Source organism: Oncorhynchus mykiss, chromosome 25 (assembly GCF_013265735.2).
Source record: "Oncorhynchus mykiss isolate Arlee chromosome 25, USDA_OmykA_1.1, whole genome shotgun sequence".
Lineage (NCBI taxonomy): Eukaryota > Metazoa > Chordata > Actinopteri > Salmoniformes > Salmonidae > Oncorhynchus > Oncorhynchus mykiss.
Window position 1 is genome coordinate 24,058,991 of NC_048589.1, and position 22,294 is coordinate 24,081,284.

A 22,294-nucleotide genomic window follows, 5' to 3' on the forward strand; every position below is an offset into this window, starting at 1 on the left:
GTCAGGTATATTGATCTATATGTACAGATGTATTTCTAAATAATGTTTCAAACAATGCAAAGTTTACAACTGTATATACTTTTTTAGAATGTACAACTGTATTAGAAAAAAAGAATAGCGTATAGCGTTACTGGGAATACTGCAGTCTGGATAAGTGTTGCCACAGGAAAGGAAATAAAGAAAGCGTAATGTTGTACACAAACATACTTTATTGTTTGTTTATGCTAATATTACACTAAGGTAAAACACATCGGGAAGACAATGGCTAGAATGTCATAAAAAGAGCAATTTACATGGTAAACCCCAACATATCAAAATAAAATCCAGGTAATATAGAAGCACCTACCCACGTGGTCCAGAAACACTGGTATTGGACAGACTCTTCATTGATGTACAGCAATGTAGGGCAAAACTGTAAGGTTGATGATGTCTAATGTGTCTCTAATTACATAAAACGACTTTCGTATATTTTGAGGTACCTATAAATAATGGGTGACTTGGGATGTACCTCAGGACTCTTGAATTTAGTATTTCCCAGTTCTCTCATGACCACTGGTATGGTCTAAAAAGCTTGGTAGGGTGGGATCTTTTAAACTTGCTTACACGTATCCCATCCTCTAACAGTATACTCAATGACAAGTGTAATCAGAGTTTGGGGGAATAAAATCATCATAGAATGTAACATCTAGCAATCCTCCCTCATTGGGTCAAAGGGAGCTGGGAAATCGTCATGGGAACCTGGTTGTTGATGGTGATCCGTTGTCGGGTTTGACATCGGAGCATTCCTGTGATCGCTCTTCTGAACCTGAATAGAAAGTCCACAAGGACAGGATGTTAATAGGTTGTGTGTACCTATACTGTAATTACAGTATTATGGTCACTTTATGGTCACTTACTATAAAGTGGGATCAACAAGAAGAAGGGGCGAAAGCTTACTTTTTGTTGGCAATAACGTAGATGCAGGGGTTGTAGAAGGTGGAGGACTTGGCAAAGAGAGGACCGATGATAGCCATGGGGGCAGGAATCTTTCTGGGGTCCCCAAAGGACGCCCAGAGGCACACTATGGAGTACGGCGACCACGCCACCAGGAACATGACAATCATCACTATCGACATCTAGCCAGCAACGACAGATCAGAGAGAAAGATTCATGTAGATGTAATATACTGTACATAACCTTCTGCAGATTGCTATAACCATGGAATCCTCGAATCCTGCGTGTCAGTCAAACTGTGAGGTTAAAATGGTCCATATTGAGAGGCAAAGCTGGGTTAGAAGAAGAAACATGTGAACACACAGGACTGTATGGAGAAACACTGGCTTACCTTAGTCACATCCATCTGGTCTGACCAGTCCATGTTAATGCTGTCCAAGCGGTTGCTGGCTTTGTATCTCTTCATGGTGACAGACACACTGTAGTAGCAGTAGAACATCATTGACAAAGGGATGAGGAAGTTCACAGCGATTACTGCCATGGTGTAGGAGACAAAGCCCCTGGAAAAGAGTCACTGTAAATGATTAATGACATAATATTAATTTTATCTTCATGCCATATAATCCTTGAAATTACCCAAAGTTATTTTAAGTGCGTCCCAACTCACGCATCATTATTTCTCCAGTTGATGGTGCAGGTGGCACCAGTTGGGTCAGGGGCATAGCCGGCCCAACCCACCACGGGCATGGACGACCAAAAAACTGCGTTGAGCCATGCAGCCAGAATGAGGAGTGTGTATGAACGGGTGGTCATCTTCTGCCCTGGAGAACAGTAGGAAAAGCAGGGAAAAGGCTTAGAGGTCATGCAGATGTATTAGCCTCTTGTCAGTTCACAGAGATTAGCCTATCTTTTACCAGGTCAATAGTAGCTACTACCAAGAGACTACAGGCAGATGAACTACAAACCTCCATGGAAAGTAATAGAAGACTGTAAATACCTATGTCAGGTCTACAGATGGTTAGGTAGCGGTCAATGGCCACCACTGTCAGCAGTCCAATACTGGCCATCCCAAAGAAGATGTTCAGAGCTGCATAGATCTGGAGGGGAAAACAGTCAGCAGCATCCCTCATTTCAGAATCTGTTTAGCAGGATAAAAACATTGGTTTCACGTGGTCTGAAAACAAAGAACAGGTGAAATTGAGTGGATACCCCCACAGATTTGACTTTCTCCTGTCCAGGTCTTTCAGATCTCCTAAAGGAGATTAAGAGGAAGTCTGTTTACACTATTGAGATACAACTTGGGAGCGCTCAACATAACCACAGACTGGACTTGGGCCTCAGTCAGCATATCTAATCAGAAGGCCATTGTCAATTTCACCAGCCCACCTCATGTCCAATATGTGGTTCTCAAACTCAAGGCTTCAGCCCCAGATTAGTGTCACATGGCACCGAATTCCTGATTTCACACAGCACCTCCTAAACACCATAACCTCAGATCATTAGAGAAGTCTAGAAAATGTTGTAAGAAATTCTATTTTTGGCTTGGCCACGTGAGGTGTTAAACACTGAGGGGCAGTTCAAACCAATCCAGCAAACGTTAAATCCATTTTCCTGCACTTGATATAGAGTTAATATGTGATATAGAGTTAATACAAAGCATATGAAGTTTGCTTGATTTTATTTCGTACATGTTCATAGAGTACAACTATTTTTTTCTTCAAGTTTTTCAAATGGCAGGTTCATTCAAACAGTACCATTAACTAGCACAGTGGGCTCATTACACCAACCTGACATCCAGTGTAGCCAAACTTCCAGCTCCCGTGGAGGTCAGAGGCAGCAGACATGGGATAGCCAATGCCAGCCACTCCAATGTCAGTGAAGGCCAGGTTGATGATGATGGCATTGGTGGCATTTCGCAGCTCCTTGAACTTGACAAACATCACCAGTACCACAATGTTGCTGGCCAAACTGATGACACCTGGTGAAGAGAAACCTAAGCTTGAAATGTTTATGTTTTCTGATCAGGGCCGAATCACTGGGTGAGCCACCAAGCTAAAGATTTAGACTATTTTGCAAATTAGGGCCTGTCATATGTGTTACCCTGTCAACATAGGACTACAGAATTTCCAGATTATTTTAGTTCAATGGAGATGAATTAGATACATCTTTATGTGTACTAATTTAAATCATACGCTAATTAATTTGGGGTTCAACAGCTGAGGAAGTAGAAACTCAAAACACATTAACTAGATTACTCTAAATATAATACCCACTGCTAGTAGCCATGTATTCATCCAACAGTAAGTGTTATGCCCTAAAAAAACATTGCAGTTGTAGGCTATTACCCGTGAGACTTAGCTGCCCTCCTAATAGCATTTTGCGCACGCTTGCAGCTCCACATCTCAAAGCCAAATCAAATATCTTGGTTGTAAAATAGTTGCTATTGAGCTGAATATTGAAAGTTGAGAAGCTTCCAAGGCTGTGTTTTTCCTGCAATTGCATTTAGAAATGTTATACCATCAGAATGCATTTTTCTCGAGCGAATGGGAGGAGGAGAGTGCCTCACTCATCACAGCAGCAGCCCTCAGCAAAACAGGCACAGTGGCAGGGCAGACACTTTCATTACAGGAATCATGAGGATAATGCACTTTAACCAAAAATAGGACATTTTGAGTGAGGTGACAATGTAGAATGTGCTCTTTCTAAGTTTATCGGCACCAACTTTCCGTTGCTTATTATCCATTATCTTGGCTGTCTAATTGATGACAGAGTCGGAGCATGTCTCTTTGATAATGCTGCGTCTAACTTCGAATGTGAGTTTGTGTGACCTCAGCTCAGAAAACTGATCATTCAAAAGCTCATTGTATATTGTTATAACAGAAATTTAGCAAAAAGCTCATTGTATATTGTTATAACAGAGAAATTTTGCAAAAAGCTCATTGTATATTGTTATAACAGAGAAATTTTGCAAAAATCGTAAAAAATGATCTTAACAGGCCCATGACCTGCTGGCCATGTCACTGCTTTGAGTTTCCATTTTTTACTACCAGCCCACCCAACAAAATAATGATCCAGTCCATCTCACAGAATGGACAGATGGCCAATCCACCTCTGTTTCTGATAAATGGGTGTTAGCCTACTCAGCCTACTCAATTGAATGGATCTGGTGTCATCTTTATTATTCTCGAAAATTGTCCCTTCTGGTCCCCTCTCCCCCCATAAAAAACACCTTCTGTTCTAGTGAATCAGACTAGAATCTCAGGCCTAGCTATACCAGACACAGCAGCCATTCAAGTGATGTTGCCCAACAATAGTTGAGCAAGACTGTTTCACAGGTAAATTAATGCCAACTCATGGAGAAAACTTATTTCAAAAGGCCACACTTGCTTGGTAGGACTACTTGTTACATAATGACACCAGCCGCCTGAGCAGTAAGAGTGTGCCAGAGCTAGATTGGCCTCTTATGAATGAGAAAGACTGTGTGGGGTAGGCCTCGTTGAGAAATGCTAACAGCACCCAGAGACAAGAGACATCTTTGGCCCACACACACTGATGAAGTGCAGAGGTCATGTCAGGTGATTTACCATACAGAGGGGAGAGAACACGCATCTATTTGACAGCTGCACCTTTCCAAAAACAAATACTCATTTTGGTTTCCCAGTGATACCACTGCTATAGCAATCATCAATCCATGTTGAAGTAACTCTAAATCACGTATGTAGATTATAACAGTAGTATTACATTTTTTGACTAATATTGTCATAACTTGTCACACCAAGGGAGAGATGCTACAAAGGTATATTATTCAGTCAGGCATGAAGAGTTTACAGTACTGTATAAATCAATCTAAGAAGACATCAACAATCCATCATCTAAACTCTATCACAGAGGGAGCTGTTTTATCATCACAACAATTATGAATTATGTTGGAAAATAATTAGAATAGCAGTTAGAGTAGCTTATAAATAATTCTGAGAAACACATAAACACACAAAAAAACATGACAAACAAACGACAAAACGACATTACCTATCCTAAAATAATTCAGTTGATTGACAGTGTTGTGGGTGCTATGCAGTGCATTTGTACCTGCAGTGATGAGGTATGCCGCCACTATGTTGTGCTCCAATTGTGAAAAGGCACTTTTTCCTCCGTAGGGAATGACCTCCCCTGTGGTGTTGGCTCCAGACTCCATTCCAGTGTTTCAGTTGTCTCAGTGAAAAACACCCTATAAACTAACAGTGAAATAATAGGAATATTCTACACCAGCAAGATACCTTCCAGATTATTTTTGAGTCCACAGTAAAAAAGTGGTCCATGCAAAAGGATGGGAGCCTGTGAATAAGAAAGCTGAAACTAACGCTACCTCTCCTCCAGAAACAGAGAATGATGGAGATTCTGGAAAGTTTTTGAGTCTCCGAATAGTGTGTGTGCATGTATGCATGTGTGTTGGGGAGTATTAAAGGATTAGAGCGAACTTTCTCCCCCTTCTTACCAAATACTGGGGAGGTTGTTGTTTGTGCGTAACATGGGTAAGGGGAACACAAGAGAGGCTTACAAGTCACATGGAAGCTTTTCATAATGGAGTTGAAACCCACGTGAGTCCTGACTGAACATTAGAGCTGCATAGGGGAACAGAAATAAGGCAACAATTGCAGTTGTGAATGCAGTGGAGTGATATTGTGTCTGAAGAGCCTTGTTATGCAAAGTTATTTAAATGGGTGGCTGTATGTGTGGGTTCAGTTTGGGCCCTGACCAGTTTCTGTGCTTAACAACCCCCAGTCCCTTTCTCTGTGACATATAGCAGGGTTGTATTTGCAGATCAAAAATGTGTGGGGACTAAATGTCGTAATACTATAATGCAGAATTCACTACCATGTATCTAACACTATTGCTATGGCTATTGTTACTACTGCCACAATGATTACTGTTTGTTGTTACGACTGACTTTTTAAAGCAGGGAACCAATATTGACGTTCTGATGACACAGGGTTGAACTCACAGTTACTGATGACTAAAGAACGACCATTACAATAGACTAGGTGCCCCATCAACAATATTGGCATTGCAGTGATGGCTAAGTAGGCTTGAGGCCGCTGGATAGCTGAGTGTCCAATGAGAACAATGACGGGTGAAGAGGACGGGGACACTTTCATGATGGATGAGCTTGGCAGTTTGGCAATTTGGCTCAAACCAGTTGTTACGAATTTTATGAATAATGACTAAACAATATCTACATTTTAAATAGAACTATAACTAATGAAACGTATACTCTTTTTTATTATATCTGATTAATAATATTAATTCATAAGGAAGGGATTGTGGAGCATAAAACAGGGGGTAATTCAATTAAATAAATACCATTCCAACCAGGTTGGAGAAGACTGGAATTGTGGGGTTTTAAGTAAGCAAAAAGGGTCTTTAACCTATGGTTGAACCGACTCAACTTAGCTCAGGGATGTTTAGATAAGGCAGAGAGTGTTTTCCTGGGTTTTCCATTATCTGAAACTGTCTTCTAAATAGTGATGGATGAAGGTGAAGATTCCATAAGTTAATAGATAAGTGTGTGTCTGGAGTGAGCGAGCTAGTGGGTTGGAATTAACTTTTCAGCTTGTTGGGTCCTGGTTGATAGGAGGAAAAACGTTTTATACCCTATGACGTCATATTTTGTATATAAACTGTTGTTCGTGGTTACATGGGAGCGCGCTCCGAGAAGAAATACTATTATCTAATTTTGATAAGACTGGTCTCTGTCTATTTTACGCAAATAGGAATCTTACAAATTCTTATAAAATAGACTGAGTGATTTCATTAATGTATAATTAATAGGAATTATGAAATTCCAGTGACACCAGTATACTGTCTGAATAGAATTTATCACCAATTACAACTGATACAGCAGCTTTAACACTTGACTTTATTGAACATGCATTAAGCAATAAATTCAACATCCGTGACATTGTTAATCTTTTTAACTACATCCTCCCCACAAAAAAAAACAGATCACAATTGATTTAACACACACACACACACACACATGCAACATATATCTTACTTTAATAAGAAAATAAGTGTTTTTTTGTCATTGAAATAAAAAACAAATATTGGACTAAAATGTATTTATCAGTAGAAATAATACAATAATTCAAGAAAATAAATGTTGACAACAAACTAAGAGACTAAGCCATGGAAGATGAAGGCTGGGCATCTACATGACACGTTTCATTGGTTTGGCATTTTATAAAGTTTTATTTTTGAATAAGGGTTTATTACCAATAATCATATAGTTGGAGTCTCCTGCCTTAATCATATTCTCATTGGCTATTATTAGTATAGGAAGATATACAGTAGCCTACTTGAATATTATCCAGATGTTATCCAAACAGCAACAACAACAAAAAATGTATAAAACATTCAGATTTTTGCAAAAGGCACAGCTAGTTTCCATAAAGCAGTTCCAGGCACTGATTTTACACAGAGAGCTCAATTCTGATATTTTTCAACAAATTGGTCTTTTGACCAATCAGATCAGCTCTTTCACCAATAAATGGGCAAAACATCAGAATTGGGCTTCATGTGTGAACACAGTCTTTAAGGCATGGGATGGGGGGGAGATTGATTAGACTCAACTACCTCCATAAATCTTCATTCAAACTGATCAATATCCTCTGGGTTGTCCTGGAATCCAGAGGTCACTATCTCTCGCAGTTTATTTGTTTCCTTTTCAGATGGTGGGGGTAATACTGCATTTAGCTCATATTCAATTTTCTCAAGTCTTGCTTTGGTCCTTGCCTTGTGAAGTTCCTTGTTCTTCAGGACAAGAGCTTTGATTTCATGTTCGGCGTCATCACAAGATGCAGCAAATATTTGCCGTTCAGCTTTGAAACGTGGGTCTTTGGGATCCAAAGCCATGAGTCTTCCTAGGCTGCCAACTCTGTCCATCAAGTACTTGCTGGAGACCTCAGTGTAGGTTCCAGAGATCATATTCACCAGGTGTGCAATGTTGGAAGCTTGAAATGCCTGTTGGTATATCATATCCTTCAAGAACATACTTGAGTCATATTTCAGGTGTGGATTCCTGGCTGTTTTGACAAAATCCTGCAGGGATGTCTTCAGACAGGTGTCAATGATGTTTGACACCATCTGGAAGAATTGCACCATCTTTTGCCATTTCTCCTGCAGCTCTCCCATTGCATTTAGACCTTCAGCCAGAATCCTGATGGTGGTGTCAAAGTCAATTTCCTCTACATGAAGTTGTCTCATTTTGTTGAGGGTTTCGGCTAGCCTTATTTTCTTTTCCTCCATTTTTTCCAGGGATTTTTCATACATCTCGCTGGCTAGTGCAAGCTGGGCTTTCATCTGCTCTATGCGGAAGTGGGCATTTTCTGTCGCAGTCTGACTTGCAGATCCTGAGCTTGCGCTTCGTGCTTTGCTCATTCCGGGCGGATTAACAGAAAAGGCAGATGTTTTTGTGTATTTTTTTCCTGAGGAATCAAACTTCTGTGCAGAGGTCATTAGCTTCCTGATTCTCTGGATCAGTTCTTTGTTCTTGGCCTCATCGTCATGCTTGCCCTCAGGAGCCAATGCACTTAGGTCAGAGCAGATGGTAATGCCCTGTTCACAAATTTTCTCTGCCTGAGGTTTTACGGGACATTGGTCTACGTCTTTTATGTTTGACTGCACATCTTCGATTTGTGTCTTCAACCAATCAACAATCAACTGTCCTGTCTTTTCATCTAAAAACTTTGACCATTCGATTTGATCCTTTTGAATAAGGCCAACTAAGGATTGGGCAATAGCAAGAAGCATAGAAGACTTGCTAACTATATTGTTTGTTGCAAACATGTCTTTTGGACTTCCTGATGTATCATATTTTGTATGTGTATCACTACTGTCCGCTGCAATTGTGGCATTTGTTGCTCCTACAATTAAAGAGTTAACACAATTGGTGAATCCCTCTACAAAGTTCATTCCGATGACGTCCCATCCTGACGGCATGGAGTCGATAGCCTTTTGGAAGTTTTTATTAGCCTCTTCAAGCTTCTTGCCATATTTATTAAATGCCTCTTCAGCTTGTCTATTTTCCTCCTGTAGCATGGTTTTCTTGCATTTTTCGTCCTCCAGCATCTCCCTAACCTCTTTCAGGTGACTGCCATATTTCTGTTTGGCGCATGTGCAGGTCTCTAGAAGCTCTGTAATCAATTCAGTGACATCAAGGAACTTACTTTCAACAGATTTGGCCAGTTCTACACAGCTGGTTGATATGTTGGCAATGCTATCTAATGTATCAGGGAGAAGGCTTTTAACAAGTACATCATCATTCTGGAGAAGTATCTGTACAGTTCTCTTGATGTATGTTGGCACATTTTGTGTGTGTAAGAAAATCTGGTCCATGCTCTTGTGGGCTTGGTTAAAGGCTCGCCAACCTGAATTGCACACCTGCATGAGACAGGCACGGAATGAATCAGGATATTTGATGAACTTGAATCCGCCTTCTGGATTTCCATCCCTGATAGAGAAGTCTTGTTTGGAGGAGATGAAGACTAGCTCACCCAGGAAGGCTATTGACATTGGGGCTGGAGTCAAGTAGTTCTCCCAGTTAGCATGAGCTTGAGTAAGGATTGCAGTGTCCTCTCTGCATTGAGATGCCTTGGTTAAGCTACTTGTAGCTTTGATGAGCTCCTTGGATGCCATGGATCCTAAGGATATATAACAACTTATTTACTATTGACATTTCTATTTACGCTGCGAAGAAGCAAAATCGGTATCACTTTATAATGTTTGGTAATAAACCATGTATAAGGCATTTACAAACTGTGCTCACAATGTACTAATCATTACTCCCACATCTGTTATTAAGCTAGTTATTCACACATTTATAAACTACTTTTAAATTATGCATTAACGACTCATAAGATCATTCATAAGATGTTTAATATAGGTCTTTATAATCCATTTACTAAACATTATCAGTCTGTTTGCAGTCCCTAGTCTATAGTAAGCTCTACAGTATGTATGCTTTATAAAGTCTTTCTTAACGTTTTGAATGACCAGTGTAATTTCTCACAAAAAGATGGATGATGTCACTGGTAGACATTCCAGCAGCACCTGATGCTCCTTAAGGTCTCAAAATGTCCCGTAAAACATGTACATGTTTAAAGAATAAAGCAAATATTAAGCAAATATATTTAACATTGTAAAACAGGTTATTTGGATCCTGGATGCTGATTGTTTGACAGCAGGGAGTTATTTATCACAATCCCGTAACGCCTGTTAACAGTTCCATTTGATTTATCAATACGCATCCACTGTCCCACAGACCAGCCAGGCAATTTAAAAACTTAATCTCCCCTGAAAAGAAGCGTCTAGACAATATTTATCCATGCTACTTTTTTGTCTAAACCTTACTGCATGCCTCTCTGACCTTTGCAACAATTAGGCAGGTTTTTTTTGCGATCTCCCCCATACCATGCATATGATAAGACTGACAGCTTTTCTCAACTAAGGCGATTAATTTATCAGGATCATTATAATTGATATATCCAAAGAAATGGCAATAGAAAATGCATAACATTTGCTGTAATTTTAGCTGCTTGATGTGATTGTGTGTTAGCTTTAGTTGGCCAGCTAGCAAAGGAGAAGTAGCTAACCTCCATAGCAACTTTTTTGCTTAGAATGTCCATGCCAATACAATGGACAACCAGCTCATTTGGCTAGCAACTTCAGAATCTCAGAACTAACGACTGGATTTTGCCTGGACTATATCGTATGGTGGAAGGATTAAGTAAAACAAATTTACTCATTAAAATAAAGTTTTTCATGAAAACATGTCATTAATCTTTTTATAATAAGTTGGCAATTGTTTTATAAAAGCAATAAGGCCCTCGAACCTGGGAATTATCGTGAATAACACCCTCCTAAGGGTTGTTTCCCTGGCCCTCCGGCTTCACTTAGAACAGCCTTAGAGCAGCCCTTAGTCGGGAGTTATTCACACAATAATTACCAGGTTCTCATGACTTATTGCTTAATTTTATTCCAAAACAGTCACAATGTTGTAGTAGTGTGATGTGTAATTTCATACACACTCTATGCTGAGTAAAGTTTTGTCTGAAAATGCTAACATTAGCATTTGTTGGCAGTGACTTGTGAAGTGAAGTGGAATGCAGTCACTCCTTAGAGCAGTCCACAGACTACAAGGTGAGGAAAAAATATCTAAATACATTATTTTGCTGAACTATCCCATTAGCTTAAAGGGTTACTACCTTTAAAGGCCCACTAAAAGTGCAGTCCAACAAAGCAAAGTGTGAAAATACTCTGAGGTCAAAAGACTGAAGAACTGGAAGTATTTTATGGTTAGGCCTACGCATGTACTGTAACATGTCTATCTGCAAATACATGTACCTTTAAATGGCAATCACATATTAGTACAACCTAAAATAGTTTTTCGGCTGTCCTCATAGAATAACCCTTCGAAGAACCCTTTTTGGTTCCAGGTCGAACACTTTTGGGTTCCATATACAACCCTTTCCACAGAGGGTTATACATCGAACCAAAAGGGTTCTACCTGGAACCAAAAAGGGTTCTAGCCGGAACCAAAAAGGGTTCTCCTATGGGGACAGCTGAAGAACCCTTTTGGAACACTTTTTTCCAAGAGTTTAGTAATGAAGGAATAACAATCCACTAGAGAAAAACTGTCCGGGCTGGCCGGTTGTTGTCTGTAGGGAGAAGCATCATGCGCACAAGGGACACGTGCCCCCTCAGATTTGTCCTGCTTCAAAAATGTTCAGGTGTTAAATGAATTACTACTGTACTTAACTTTTTAAGCCCACGTTTTATCATTATATTTTTTAAAAGATCTGTCAGTGGTATTTTGCAGAGGGGGCACACTGTATCTGATACCTGATGCTCCTTAAAGTCACTGGCGTAACATAGTTTCTCTGACCCCCCCCTGCAAGGGTGGAGTTCGCTCTAACCCAGTTATAACTAACCTGATTCAGCTTATCAACCAGCTAAATATTAGAATCAGGTGTGCTAGATTTGGGTTGGAGCGGAAATATATAGGACGGTCGCTCTCCAGGAACAGGGTTGGAGAACCCTGCTCTAGTGTGTGCAGATTGCAGGGAAAAAAACTTTTTCACCTGTTTGAAAAATGAAAAATGAAAAATGATCCTCCTATCTCTCCTCCATCCTCACTTACTTCATGCCCTCTCTAAAATAATGCGTGCATGATGCCCCTGTGTGTAGGCTGCATTTCCCTGTTTTATGAATAGTTTGCGTTCTCCGAGGTGATACATTAGCAAAACCTTCGCAATACAACACTTCTTCATGTCCTTGCAACAGTAGTTTTACAACAGCTTTAGTGAATAAAATATTTTATACATTTCCTTACACATCCTGTGTTGTGTGATTAGTCTATTACCTTTGACATTTGACCTAGGACATTTTTGAGACCTTAATTAAGGAGCATCAGGTACTGCTGGAATGTCTACCAGTGGCATGTCCATATTTTTGTGATAAATTACACTGGTCACTCAAAACATTTATAAAGTACTTTTAAAGTAATAAATAACCCTTACTTCAGATTAGGGACTGCAAAATCATTATTAATGAATAGTAAATGGTTTAGAAGGACTTACATTAAACATCTTATGAATGATCTTATGAATCATTAAAACATAATTAAACAATTGTTTACAAATGTGTGAATAACCAGCTTACTAACATTTACAAATATGGGAGTAATGATTAATCAATTGTGAGCAAACTGAAAATGTTTTACAAATGGTTTATTACTGAACGTTATAAAGTGTTACCACACAATTATCTAAATGTATCATAAACTTGAACTAAACCATGGTTAATGGAGAATGTTCTTATTCTTTGACTTAAAATGATGATAGATGGAAAATTAAACATTGGACTGTATGAACTTAATGATAAAAGTATTAAACTTGGTCCACTAATGTTAGACATCGTTAAGAGTTAAACATTTTAAAAAATATGTTTTTGTACTGTCTGTATTTTTTCTCTACAAATATCTAAACATTTTCGCTAATTTTCAACTTTTCCTAGGATGTTGTTTCATACAACCCATTCTTACATTTGTTAACTGGTTATTCACCAATATCCAGAATAACCTGGCAAGGAGTTTGGAAATATCGTAATGCTAGTGGAAAAATAATAAATTAGTCATAAAGTGGTCTCTCAAAAGAGACCTGGACTGTGAAGACTGCCAACAAAAGTAGTTATCATTATGTTGAAATTCTTAACAATTTGCTTTGATAACATACGTTATATTCCTAATTTTAAGCGTTTCACAGAAGAGAAAAAATAACTAAATAGCTTTGAACTGGATACACTTTGCAAATTGGCAAATTGTGTGGCAAGCAGTTTAACGGCAATAGAAAAGCAATCAATCTAAATGCATTACATGACAGTTGAAACAGCGCAAAACAAGCCAAATAGCCAGCAAGATAGTCATGCTATAAATTATTGATTTATTCTGTTCCACGTGTTATTGTTTATTGACTATTCCATCTTACCACTAAGCAGTTCTCTTCTCCAGAGGATTTGCGATTGTTGGTCTTGATGATCTAGGTTGTGGGATATTTTCAGTCCACACTGATTATATACCTGCCATAGGGGGCATTTGCTCATTTAATATACCGAGGTAAAGCCAGTTTCAAGTTGGATATTCGACGGATGTTCGCGCTTTCAAACCTCAATAGCTTTCTAAACCACTTAAGCCACAGCCTCCAAATAAGTGTCATGATGTTGGAAAAATTGCGCACAACAATGCACACGTCTTATTTTCACGATTTGGACATTAATATGCTTTCCAAAGCTAATAAACATGTGGAAATGTGAGCAGCATTTTGTATTCCAAGTTGAATTAGTTAGGGAGCGTAAACAAAGTGCAAACTTTTTTTTTACATTAAAATATCAATAGCTCCTTGGTCATGTGACCTGGTGACTTCAAACAAGGTTCAGAATGTCCACTGACTACCCTTCTATATTGCACACCCTTTAGTTTGTCAATTTTAATCTAATGTGGTTTTACATGAATTATTCAAAATGTAGAATTTCAATAGCTCCTTGGTCATGTGACCTGGTGACTTCAATTCAAGGTTCAGAATGTCCACTCAGTGGCCCTACACATAGCACCACCTTTCGTTTGTCCATTTCCATCTCATATGGTTTTACATACATTTTTCAAAATGTAGAATTTCAATAGCTCCAGCATGCCAACTGTGGTTCCATGTGCTGTGCCTAGGAATGAAGACAAATAGTTCAACAGAGCAAAGAACACAAACTGGAAGTGCAGTCTTTGTTGTTGAAAATGTATGCTATACCCCATCCACACTGAAGAGGCTCTGAAATGTACATCAACCAGAAAGTTAAACTGTGAAATGTTTCATACTTAATTGAAGTTAAGTGTCTGTTGACATTTTGGAAAAGATTAAAGGTCTACAATTTCTGTTAAATTTGTCAATATTACATTTTTATTCATTGATTTACTGGCCACCATTACTGTGGTTACATATTCAGTATATTCAGTATATGTATTGACCAGCAAACCCACTGCAGCCTACCTCACAAGCTCACTCTCCATCCCTACTTTGGACAATGCTTTGGACAATGACTCTCGTACTTTGCACTTTTCCTTTATGGTTGATATTAACGACGAAAGGAGATATTATCTGTCTCTCTCCTATTGTGTACCACAGTTAGATACTGTGGAAAAATAAAAAAAAACAGTGAAAATAAGTACTTAGAACGACCAATTATTGTAGATAAATATTAAAGAAAAGGGTAAACAAAACACTGGACTGAACCCCCTAATTGTCAAACTAATATTAATCTACAACAATATAGAAGATACATGATGCAAACTGGGTGTATGTATATCCACTGCATGCTTCTTAGGTGTGAAATTCAAATGACCAAGGATCTATTGCAAATTTGAAACTATGAAAAATGTACGTTACACCTTGTGATTTTACAGTACACAAACAAGAGTGTGCAATATAGAAGGCTATTCAGCGTGCATTGGGTCACATGACCAAGGAGCTATTGAAATTCTAAATGTTGAAAAATTAATGTAAAACCACGTGAGATTAAAATTTACAAACTGAAGGGTGTGCGATGTGTAGGCCCACCGAGTGGACATTCTGAACCTTGTTTGCAGTCACTAGGTCACATGACCTAGGAGCAATTGAAATTTTACATTTTGAAAAATACATGTAAAACCATGTGAGATGAAAAGGGACAAACTAAAGGGTGTGCAATGTGTAGGGCCACTGAGTGTGTCACGATCGTCGTAATGATGAGACCAAGGCGCAACGTGAATAGAGTTCCACATTTTTTTTATGAACTGAAACTCACCAAAACAAAACAACAAACAACCAAACGAAACGTGAAGCTACTAGTGTGCACACAGGCACCTAACTGTAGACAAGATCCCACACCAGAAAGTGGGAAAAAGGGCTGCCTAAATATGATCCCCAATCAGACACAACGATAAACAGCTGTCTCTGATTGAGAACCATATCAGGCCAACATGCAAAAACCCTAGACATACAAAAACCCTAGACATACTTCCGACTCCCTACACTGATCCCTCCGCTTCTGTGGAACCGGACCGTGGATAATCGCCGGAGTCTCAGAACTGGGAGCCACCGCTGGAGGATCTGGACTGGAGCGACTCGTCGCTGGAAGCTCCGGACTGTGAAATGTCGCTGGAAGCTCCGGACTGGGAACTGTCGCCGGAAGCTCCGGACTGGGAACTGTCGCCGGAAGCTCCGGACTGGGAACTGTCACCAGAAGCTCTGGACTGTGGAGGCGCACTGGAGGTCTGATGCGTGGGACCATTACAGGTGGCACCGGGCTGATGACACACACCTCAGGGCGAGTGCGGGGAAGAGGCACAGGACGTACTGGACTGTGTAGGCACACTGGAAACCTGATTCGTGGGACCGGTATAGGTGGCACCGGGCTGATGACACGCACCTTAAGGCGAGTGCGGAGAGGAGGCACAGGACTTCCTGTCTGTGGAGATGCCCTGGAGACCTGGAGCGTAGAGCTGGCACAATGCGGCCTGGATGGATGCTCACTTTAGCTCGATATGTGCACAGGACGCACTGGGCTGTGAAGGCTGTTCATGGGATTTATATGTTTAAATGAATGATTAGAATACTCCACCCTGAAACCATAAAATTGTATGAAATTGATTAGAATCATAAAATTATAATTAATGATGTGTGCAGTTTTAGTCAGTAAAACAATATATCTGTACAATATGTCTCTACAGTATCTTAAACACATTTAGTCAGTAAAACAATACATCTGTACAATATGTCTCTATAGCATCTTAAACACAGACTGTCTGAGCAAAATTCGGTGCTGACCTTGGCTAGGGGCCACTGAGAGATTTGGTCTCATGGCCTCCCCAATCTTGGGGGAGGATAGGGTGTCACGTTCTGACCATCGTTCGTGTGTGTTTTCCTTGTTTTAGTGTTGGTCAGGACGTGAGCTGGGTGGGCATTCTATGTTGATTGTCTAATTTGTCTATTTCTATGTCTGGCCTGATATGGTTCTCAATCAGAGGCAGGTGTTAGTCATTGTCTCTGATTGGGAACCATATTTAGGTGGGCACTCCCTGTGCTTACCGGGGGGCTAGAGAGACCGGGCAGGCACCGTGTTATGCTGTGGTGCGCACGGTGTCTCCAGTGCGGGTGCATAGCCCCGTGCGGTATATTCCAGCTCCGCGTATCGGCCGGGCTAGAGTGAGCGTCGAGCCAAGTGCCATGAAGCCGGCTCTACGCATCTGGTCCCCAGTGCGTCTCCTTGGGCCGGCTTACATGGCACCAGCCTTGCGCACGGTGTCTCCGGTTCGCCTGCATAGCCCAGTGCGGGCTATTCCACCTCGCCGCACTGGCAGGGCGACCGGGACCATTCAACCGGGTAAGGTTGGGCAGGCTCGGTGCTCAAGAGCTCCAGTGCGCCTGCACGGTCCGGTCTACCCAGTACCACCTCCACACCCCAGTCCTCCGGTAGCAGCTCCCCGCACCAGGCTTCCTGTGCGTGTCCTTGGCCCAGTACCACCAGTGCCAGCACCACGCATCAGGCCTACAGTGCGCCTCGCCTGTCCAGCGCTGCCAGAGCCTTCCTCCTCTTCAGCGCTGCCGGAGTCTCCCGCCTGTTTAGCGCTGCCAGAGCCTCCGCCTCTACAGCGCTGCCGGAGTCTCCTGCCTGTTCAGAACTGCCAGTCTGCAAGGAGCTGCCAGTCTGCAAGGAGCTGCCAGTCTGTATAGAGCTGCCAGTCTGCAAGGAGACGCCAGAGCTGCCAGTCTGCAGGATGCCGCCAGAGCTGCCAGTCTGCATGGAGCCGCCAGAGCTGCCAGTCTGCATGGAGCCGCCAGAGCTGCCAGTCTGCATGGAGCCGCCAGAGCTGCCAGTCTGCATGGAGCCGCCAGAGCTGCCAGTCTGCATGGAGCCGCCAGAGCTGCCAGTCTGCATGGAGCCGCCAGAGCCGCCAGTCAGCATGGAGCCACCAGTCAGCATGGAGCCGCCAGTCAGCATGGAGCAGCCAGGGCCGCCAGTCAGCATGGAGCAGCCAGGGCCGCCAGTCAGCATGGAGCAGCCAGGGCCGCCAGTCAGCATGGAGCAGCCAGAGCAGCCAGTCAGCATGGAGCAGCCAGAGCTGCCAGTCAGCATGGAGCAGCCAGTCAGCATGGAGCAGCCAGAGCAGCCAGTCAGCATGGAGCAGCCAGAACTGCCAGTCAGCCAGACTCTTCCACATCTGCCAGTCAGCCAGACTCTTCCAGATCTGCCAGTCAACCAGACTCTTCCAGATCTGCCAGTCAACCAGACTCTTCCAGATCTGCCAGTCAGCCAGACTCTTCCAGATCTGCCAGTCAGCCAGACTCTTCCAGATCTGCCAGTCAACCAGACTCTTCCAGATCTGCCAGTCAACCAGACTCTTCCAGATCCGCTAGTCAGCCAGGATCTGCCAGAACCGCCAGCCAGACAGGATCTGCTGGATCCAACTACCTGCCTGGGCTTCCTCTCAGTGCTGGGCTTCCTCTCAGTGCTGGGCTTCCTCTCAGTGCTGGGCTTCCTCTCAGTGCTGAGCTTCCTCTCAGTGCTGAGCTTCCTCTCAGTCCCGAGCTGCCCCTCTGTCCCGAGCTGCCCCTCTGTCCCGAGCTGCCCCTCTGTCCCGAGCTGTCATTAAGGAGGGTAACCTATATAGGGACGCTAAGGAGGTGGACTAAGACTATTATGGAGTGGGGTCCACGTCCAGCGCCAGAGCCGCCACCGCGGAGAGATGCCCACCCACACCCTCCCCTATAGGTTTAGGTTGTGCGTCCGGAGTCCGCACCTTGGAGGGGGGGTACTGTCACGTTCTGACCATCGTTCGTGTATGTTTTCCTTGTTTTAGTGTTGGTCAGGACGTGAGGTGGTTCCGAACGTCGCCGTTCCGCTTTCGCTGCCTCAATTTCCTCCCTCGGACGGCGATACTCCCCAGCCTGTGTCCAGGGTCCTGCTCCATCCAGGATCTCCTCCCAGGTCCATTCCTCCTGAACACGCTGCTTGGTCCTTTTGTGGTGGGATCTTCTGTCACGATTGTCGTAATGATGAGACCAAGGCGCAGCGTGAATAGAGTTCCACATATTTTAAATGAATTGAAACTCACCAAAACAAACAACAAACAACCAAACGAACCGTGAAGCTACTAGTGTGCACACAGGCACCTAACTGTAGACAAGATCCCACACCAGAAAGTGGGGAAAAGGGCTGCCTAAATATGATCCCCAATCAGAGACAATGATAAACAGCTGTCTGTTTATCATGATTGGGAACCATATCAGGCCAACATAGACATACAAAATCCCTAGACATACAAAAACCCTGGACATACAGAAAACCGTAGAGATACAAAAACCTAGAGCACCCACCCTAGTCACACCCTGACCTAACCAAAATATATAGAAAACAGAGATATCTAAGGTCAGGGCGTAACAGAGTATTGAAATTCTACATTTCGAAAGATTCTTGTAAAACCATGTGAGATGAAAATTGACCAACTAATGGGTGTGCAATGTGTAGGGCCACTGAGCGGACATTCTGCACCTTGTTTGAAGTCACCAGGTTACATGAAAAAGGAGATATTGACATTTTACATTTTGAAAAATGCATGTAAAACCATGTGAGATGAAAATTGACAAACTAACATCCCGTGTCTATGCCATCGAGTTAGCTACAACCAATTTTGAAAGTGCTAGGAGTCATGTTTATAGAGCTATTGAAATTTGACCAATTTGATTTGTCACTATGTTGACGGTCCCTAACTGCTGTTGGTGGACGTAAGGAAAACTACAGGCGAATATCCAACCTGAAACTGGCTTTACCTCGGTATTTATATTAAATATTAAATATTTGCATGTTTGCAGTGACAAGTCAATTCTACTTTTCTAGAAATGTTTACATTTTGCTGAATGATTGAATTAATCAATATATTTGGTCACTTGAAAAGTACAATGAAATATCCACCTGTATTTTTTTGTCTTATGAAGTAAGACTATTTAAACAGCAACAAAACAATAGCAGTATTTGACAGCAAAGTGTACTGACAGCAAAATAGTTTCAAATCTTATTTTAAATGTATGATTTAAATATAGTATAATTTTGTGAACTATAGTTCATAAGCTTTCCACACAAAACTGTATGAGCATTTATAGATCCCAACATGATTGGTTAAACTGTATTGTACATATTACACAACAACCACCATACATGCAAAGTATAAAAGCTGTTACCATCTGGGCAATACATCTCACACACCATCCTCACCAAAAGAAGGGAACCATCCTCTGGTGAGTCAAAAAAAATAAATTGTCGTCTGTCTTGCCTTTTACTAATGTAAACTTGTCACTTGATAAGTTTAGTACTTCTGATGTCAATACAAAACACGTTTGAATAACTCAATTTGTAAGTGTTGTTTAAAAGTGGATTTATTACAACTAGTAAATTACAACTATTTTATATGTATTGTCGTCATTCCTTAACAGTACCTAGTCCATGATTTCTATGATGTCATGAAAAAAAGGGTTTAATGTTTGAACTGTTATCACTTTCCCTCTAAACAGACACCATGCTGTCACAAGAAAGAAGAGAGGAGGACTTTTTGAGAGAAGTTGTCCCTAGTTTGAAAAATGGAATGGTTAATTTCAGAGATATGGCAGATATTCTACTCAATTTTGATAAAGATCAAACAAAGGCACTACAGCAAAAGATTCAGAAAGGACTAAATAGCTTTCAGCAATCTGAAGCTGCTGCTGGTCGACAACTAGCACGTGTAGACAAGTACTATGAGGAGCTGACATGTAAGAAAGGAAAGCTTGAGTCTGAGGATAGATGTCTGAAAACCTGTTTAGATAATCTGGAGAGTCAACGTCAAGCTATCAACGATTCCTTGCAGAATTACAGTCAGGCCTTAGACAGAGCTAACTGGAACAAGATGTCCACCCAGAATGCTCTGGATGAGTGCAGGGACAGGGCAAGTTACAACGAAGGAATAAGGAATGCTGGGATTGGGATTATGTTTATTCCCATCCTAGGCCTCATCGCAGGTAAAAAGGCTATTCTTTGATATATTTCACACAGAGTTGATAAAAACACATTTGTTTATCAGATAATATGTTAACTACTAACTACCACACATAGTAATACTAATTTTCCATATTTTTTACTAGCACTACTACTGTACTAACATAAAAATATTAGAAGTAATCATGATAAAAATGCTAAAAACGACTTTCCCTCTCAGGGTCAGTGATGGTTGGTGTTGGAGAAGTAGAACTAAATAAAGCTAATAGGCAGGCACAGCAAGCACAAGAGGAAGTCAACCGTTTTCAGAACTTGGTTAATTCCTTCACCTCACAGTTAGCTACAAAGAAGCAAGAGAAGACTGAGCAAGAAAGGATGATTGAAGAATGTCAAGGCAACATCTGGAAGACCCATGTGAGTCTCAAGGAGATGAAGAGTAAGCGGATGAAAATAGCTGGCTTTCAGCAGAAGTTGAGGAACGCTGTCCACTTTCTAAGTGTCTTGGCTGGCAAAGCTAATGTTGCCATGGTTGTGAGCTCTCAATCTGTCATCTTCCTGGAGCCACTGTGCACTGTAATGGCAGATATTGTGGGCCTCTTTTATCAAGCTGTAGGTGGGAAGTGTAATCAGTTCCTGCAGGACAGGGACATACAAATGGCAATTCAGAGCCTGCAGGATGTCAATAAACGAGTCTCAGCCATTACTGGCGAGCTTGGTCTCCTAGATGATCAGTTTCTTTAAGCGAAGCGTGTCTTACCAATATCATTTGTAAAATTAGACATTTGTGCTTTGTGTGGAATTAAATATATTAATTTAGATTGAGATATGAATATATTAATTTAGATCATTTGCTGATTTGTAACAGTATTTACTGTAGGTCTACATCTTGACATTTTCCTTGCTTTTGTCCTGATGATAATGCCATTAATTATGAGAGAAAGTTAAAAAGTTATTTGTTTCCAACCTGTCACTTACTAATCGTACATGCATACCAGTATTGTGCTGTCACAATTGTTTTAAAAGTTTCAAATCAAGAGTGAAACATTGAGTATGTAGTATGAAATATCTGCGCCTTTGCTTTTTTGAAACAATACAAGTTTTCATCTTCCTCTTCATTAATATCGTTTCCATTGTTCATATTATTGTATAATTTACATACTTCATAATGATTGATAATATGACATTACTGAAAGTAATTACAACTACAATAAAGTCTGTGAATAATTATTAAAACAAACGGGTCATGCCTGATATTGACATTCGACACAATTGTTTACTCGCTCACAATTAGTGTGTCATTACATAGTCACACATCTAGAGCAGTGGATCTCTATCTTTTGTGATTACTGTACCAACCATCACATTTTCTCTGCCCAGAGTACCACCAATGTATCCCCTCGTGCATTTGACCAGTAGTCCTATGATCTTATGAGTTTTTACAAGTAGCCCGTGTGGATAGGCCAAATTCCCTCAGAAAACCACTGATCTAGAGGTTGTATTTTCAAGAGAAAACTGTTTACACAGCATTACTTGTTTATTGTCCTAACATTTCAGTGTTTCTATAGTCAGTCACTGTGGAAAAATGTGCAATTTTGCAACATTTTCACATTTGAACACATTAACATGAAATGTGTGAACTACTGTAGTGTCAGAAATATAGGCATACATATTAGCTTAAATGCATTTCTAAAACAAATTGTATACACTAATACTAAAAGCACTCTCTACATTATTTTCTTAAAGGTCCAACTTC

At 41.0% G+C, this 22,294-nt stretch overlaps 3 protein-coding genes across 3 annotated transcripts; 1 reads left to right on the top strand and 2 right to left on the bottom strand.

Annotated features, from left to right (window-relative positions):
- Positions 1-186: 186 nt before the first annotated feature.
- On the bottom strand, positions 187-5,401 carry rrh (retinal pigment epithelium-derived rhodopsin homolog). Its single transcript, XM_021585051.2, has 7 exons — positions 5,023-5,401; positions 2,721-2,911; positions 1,931-2,030; positions 1,601-1,754; positions 1,325-1,493; positions 937-1,115; positions 187-805 (listed from the first exon to the last, which is right to left on the bottom strand). The coding sequence occupies exons 1-7, from the start codon at positions 5,126-5,128 to the stop codon at positions 700-702; spliced, it is 1,005 nt and encodes a 334-aa protein (XP_021440726.1). The 5' UTR covers positions 5,129-5,401; the 3' UTR covers positions 187-699.
- A 1,426-nt stretch (positions 5,402-6,827) lies between these two features.
- Positions 6,828-14,446, bottom strand: LOC110505672. The gene is made up of 2 exons (XM_021585052.2): positions 13,476-14,446; positions 6,828-9,632 (listed from the first exon to the last, which is right to left on the bottom strand). The coding sequence occupies exons 1-2, from the start codon at positions 13,588-13,590 to the stop codon at positions 7,579-7,581; spliced, it is 2,169 nt and encodes a 722-aa protein (XP_021440727.2). The 5' UTR covers positions 13,591-14,446; the 3' UTR covers positions 6,828-7,578.
- A 5,284-nt stretch (positions 14,447-19,730) lies between these two features.
- Positions 19,731-21,755, top strand: LOC110505673. Its single transcript, XM_021585053.2, has 3 exons — positions 19,731-19,808; positions 20,082-20,564; positions 20,762-21,755. The coding sequence occupies exons 2-3, from the start codon at positions 20,087-20,089 to the stop codon at positions 21,280-21,282; spliced, it is 999 nt and encodes a 332-aa protein (XP_021440728.1). The 5' UTR covers positions 19,731-19,808; positions 20,082-20,086; the 3' UTR covers positions 21,283-21,755.
- Positions 21,756-22,294: the final 539 nt, after the last annotated feature.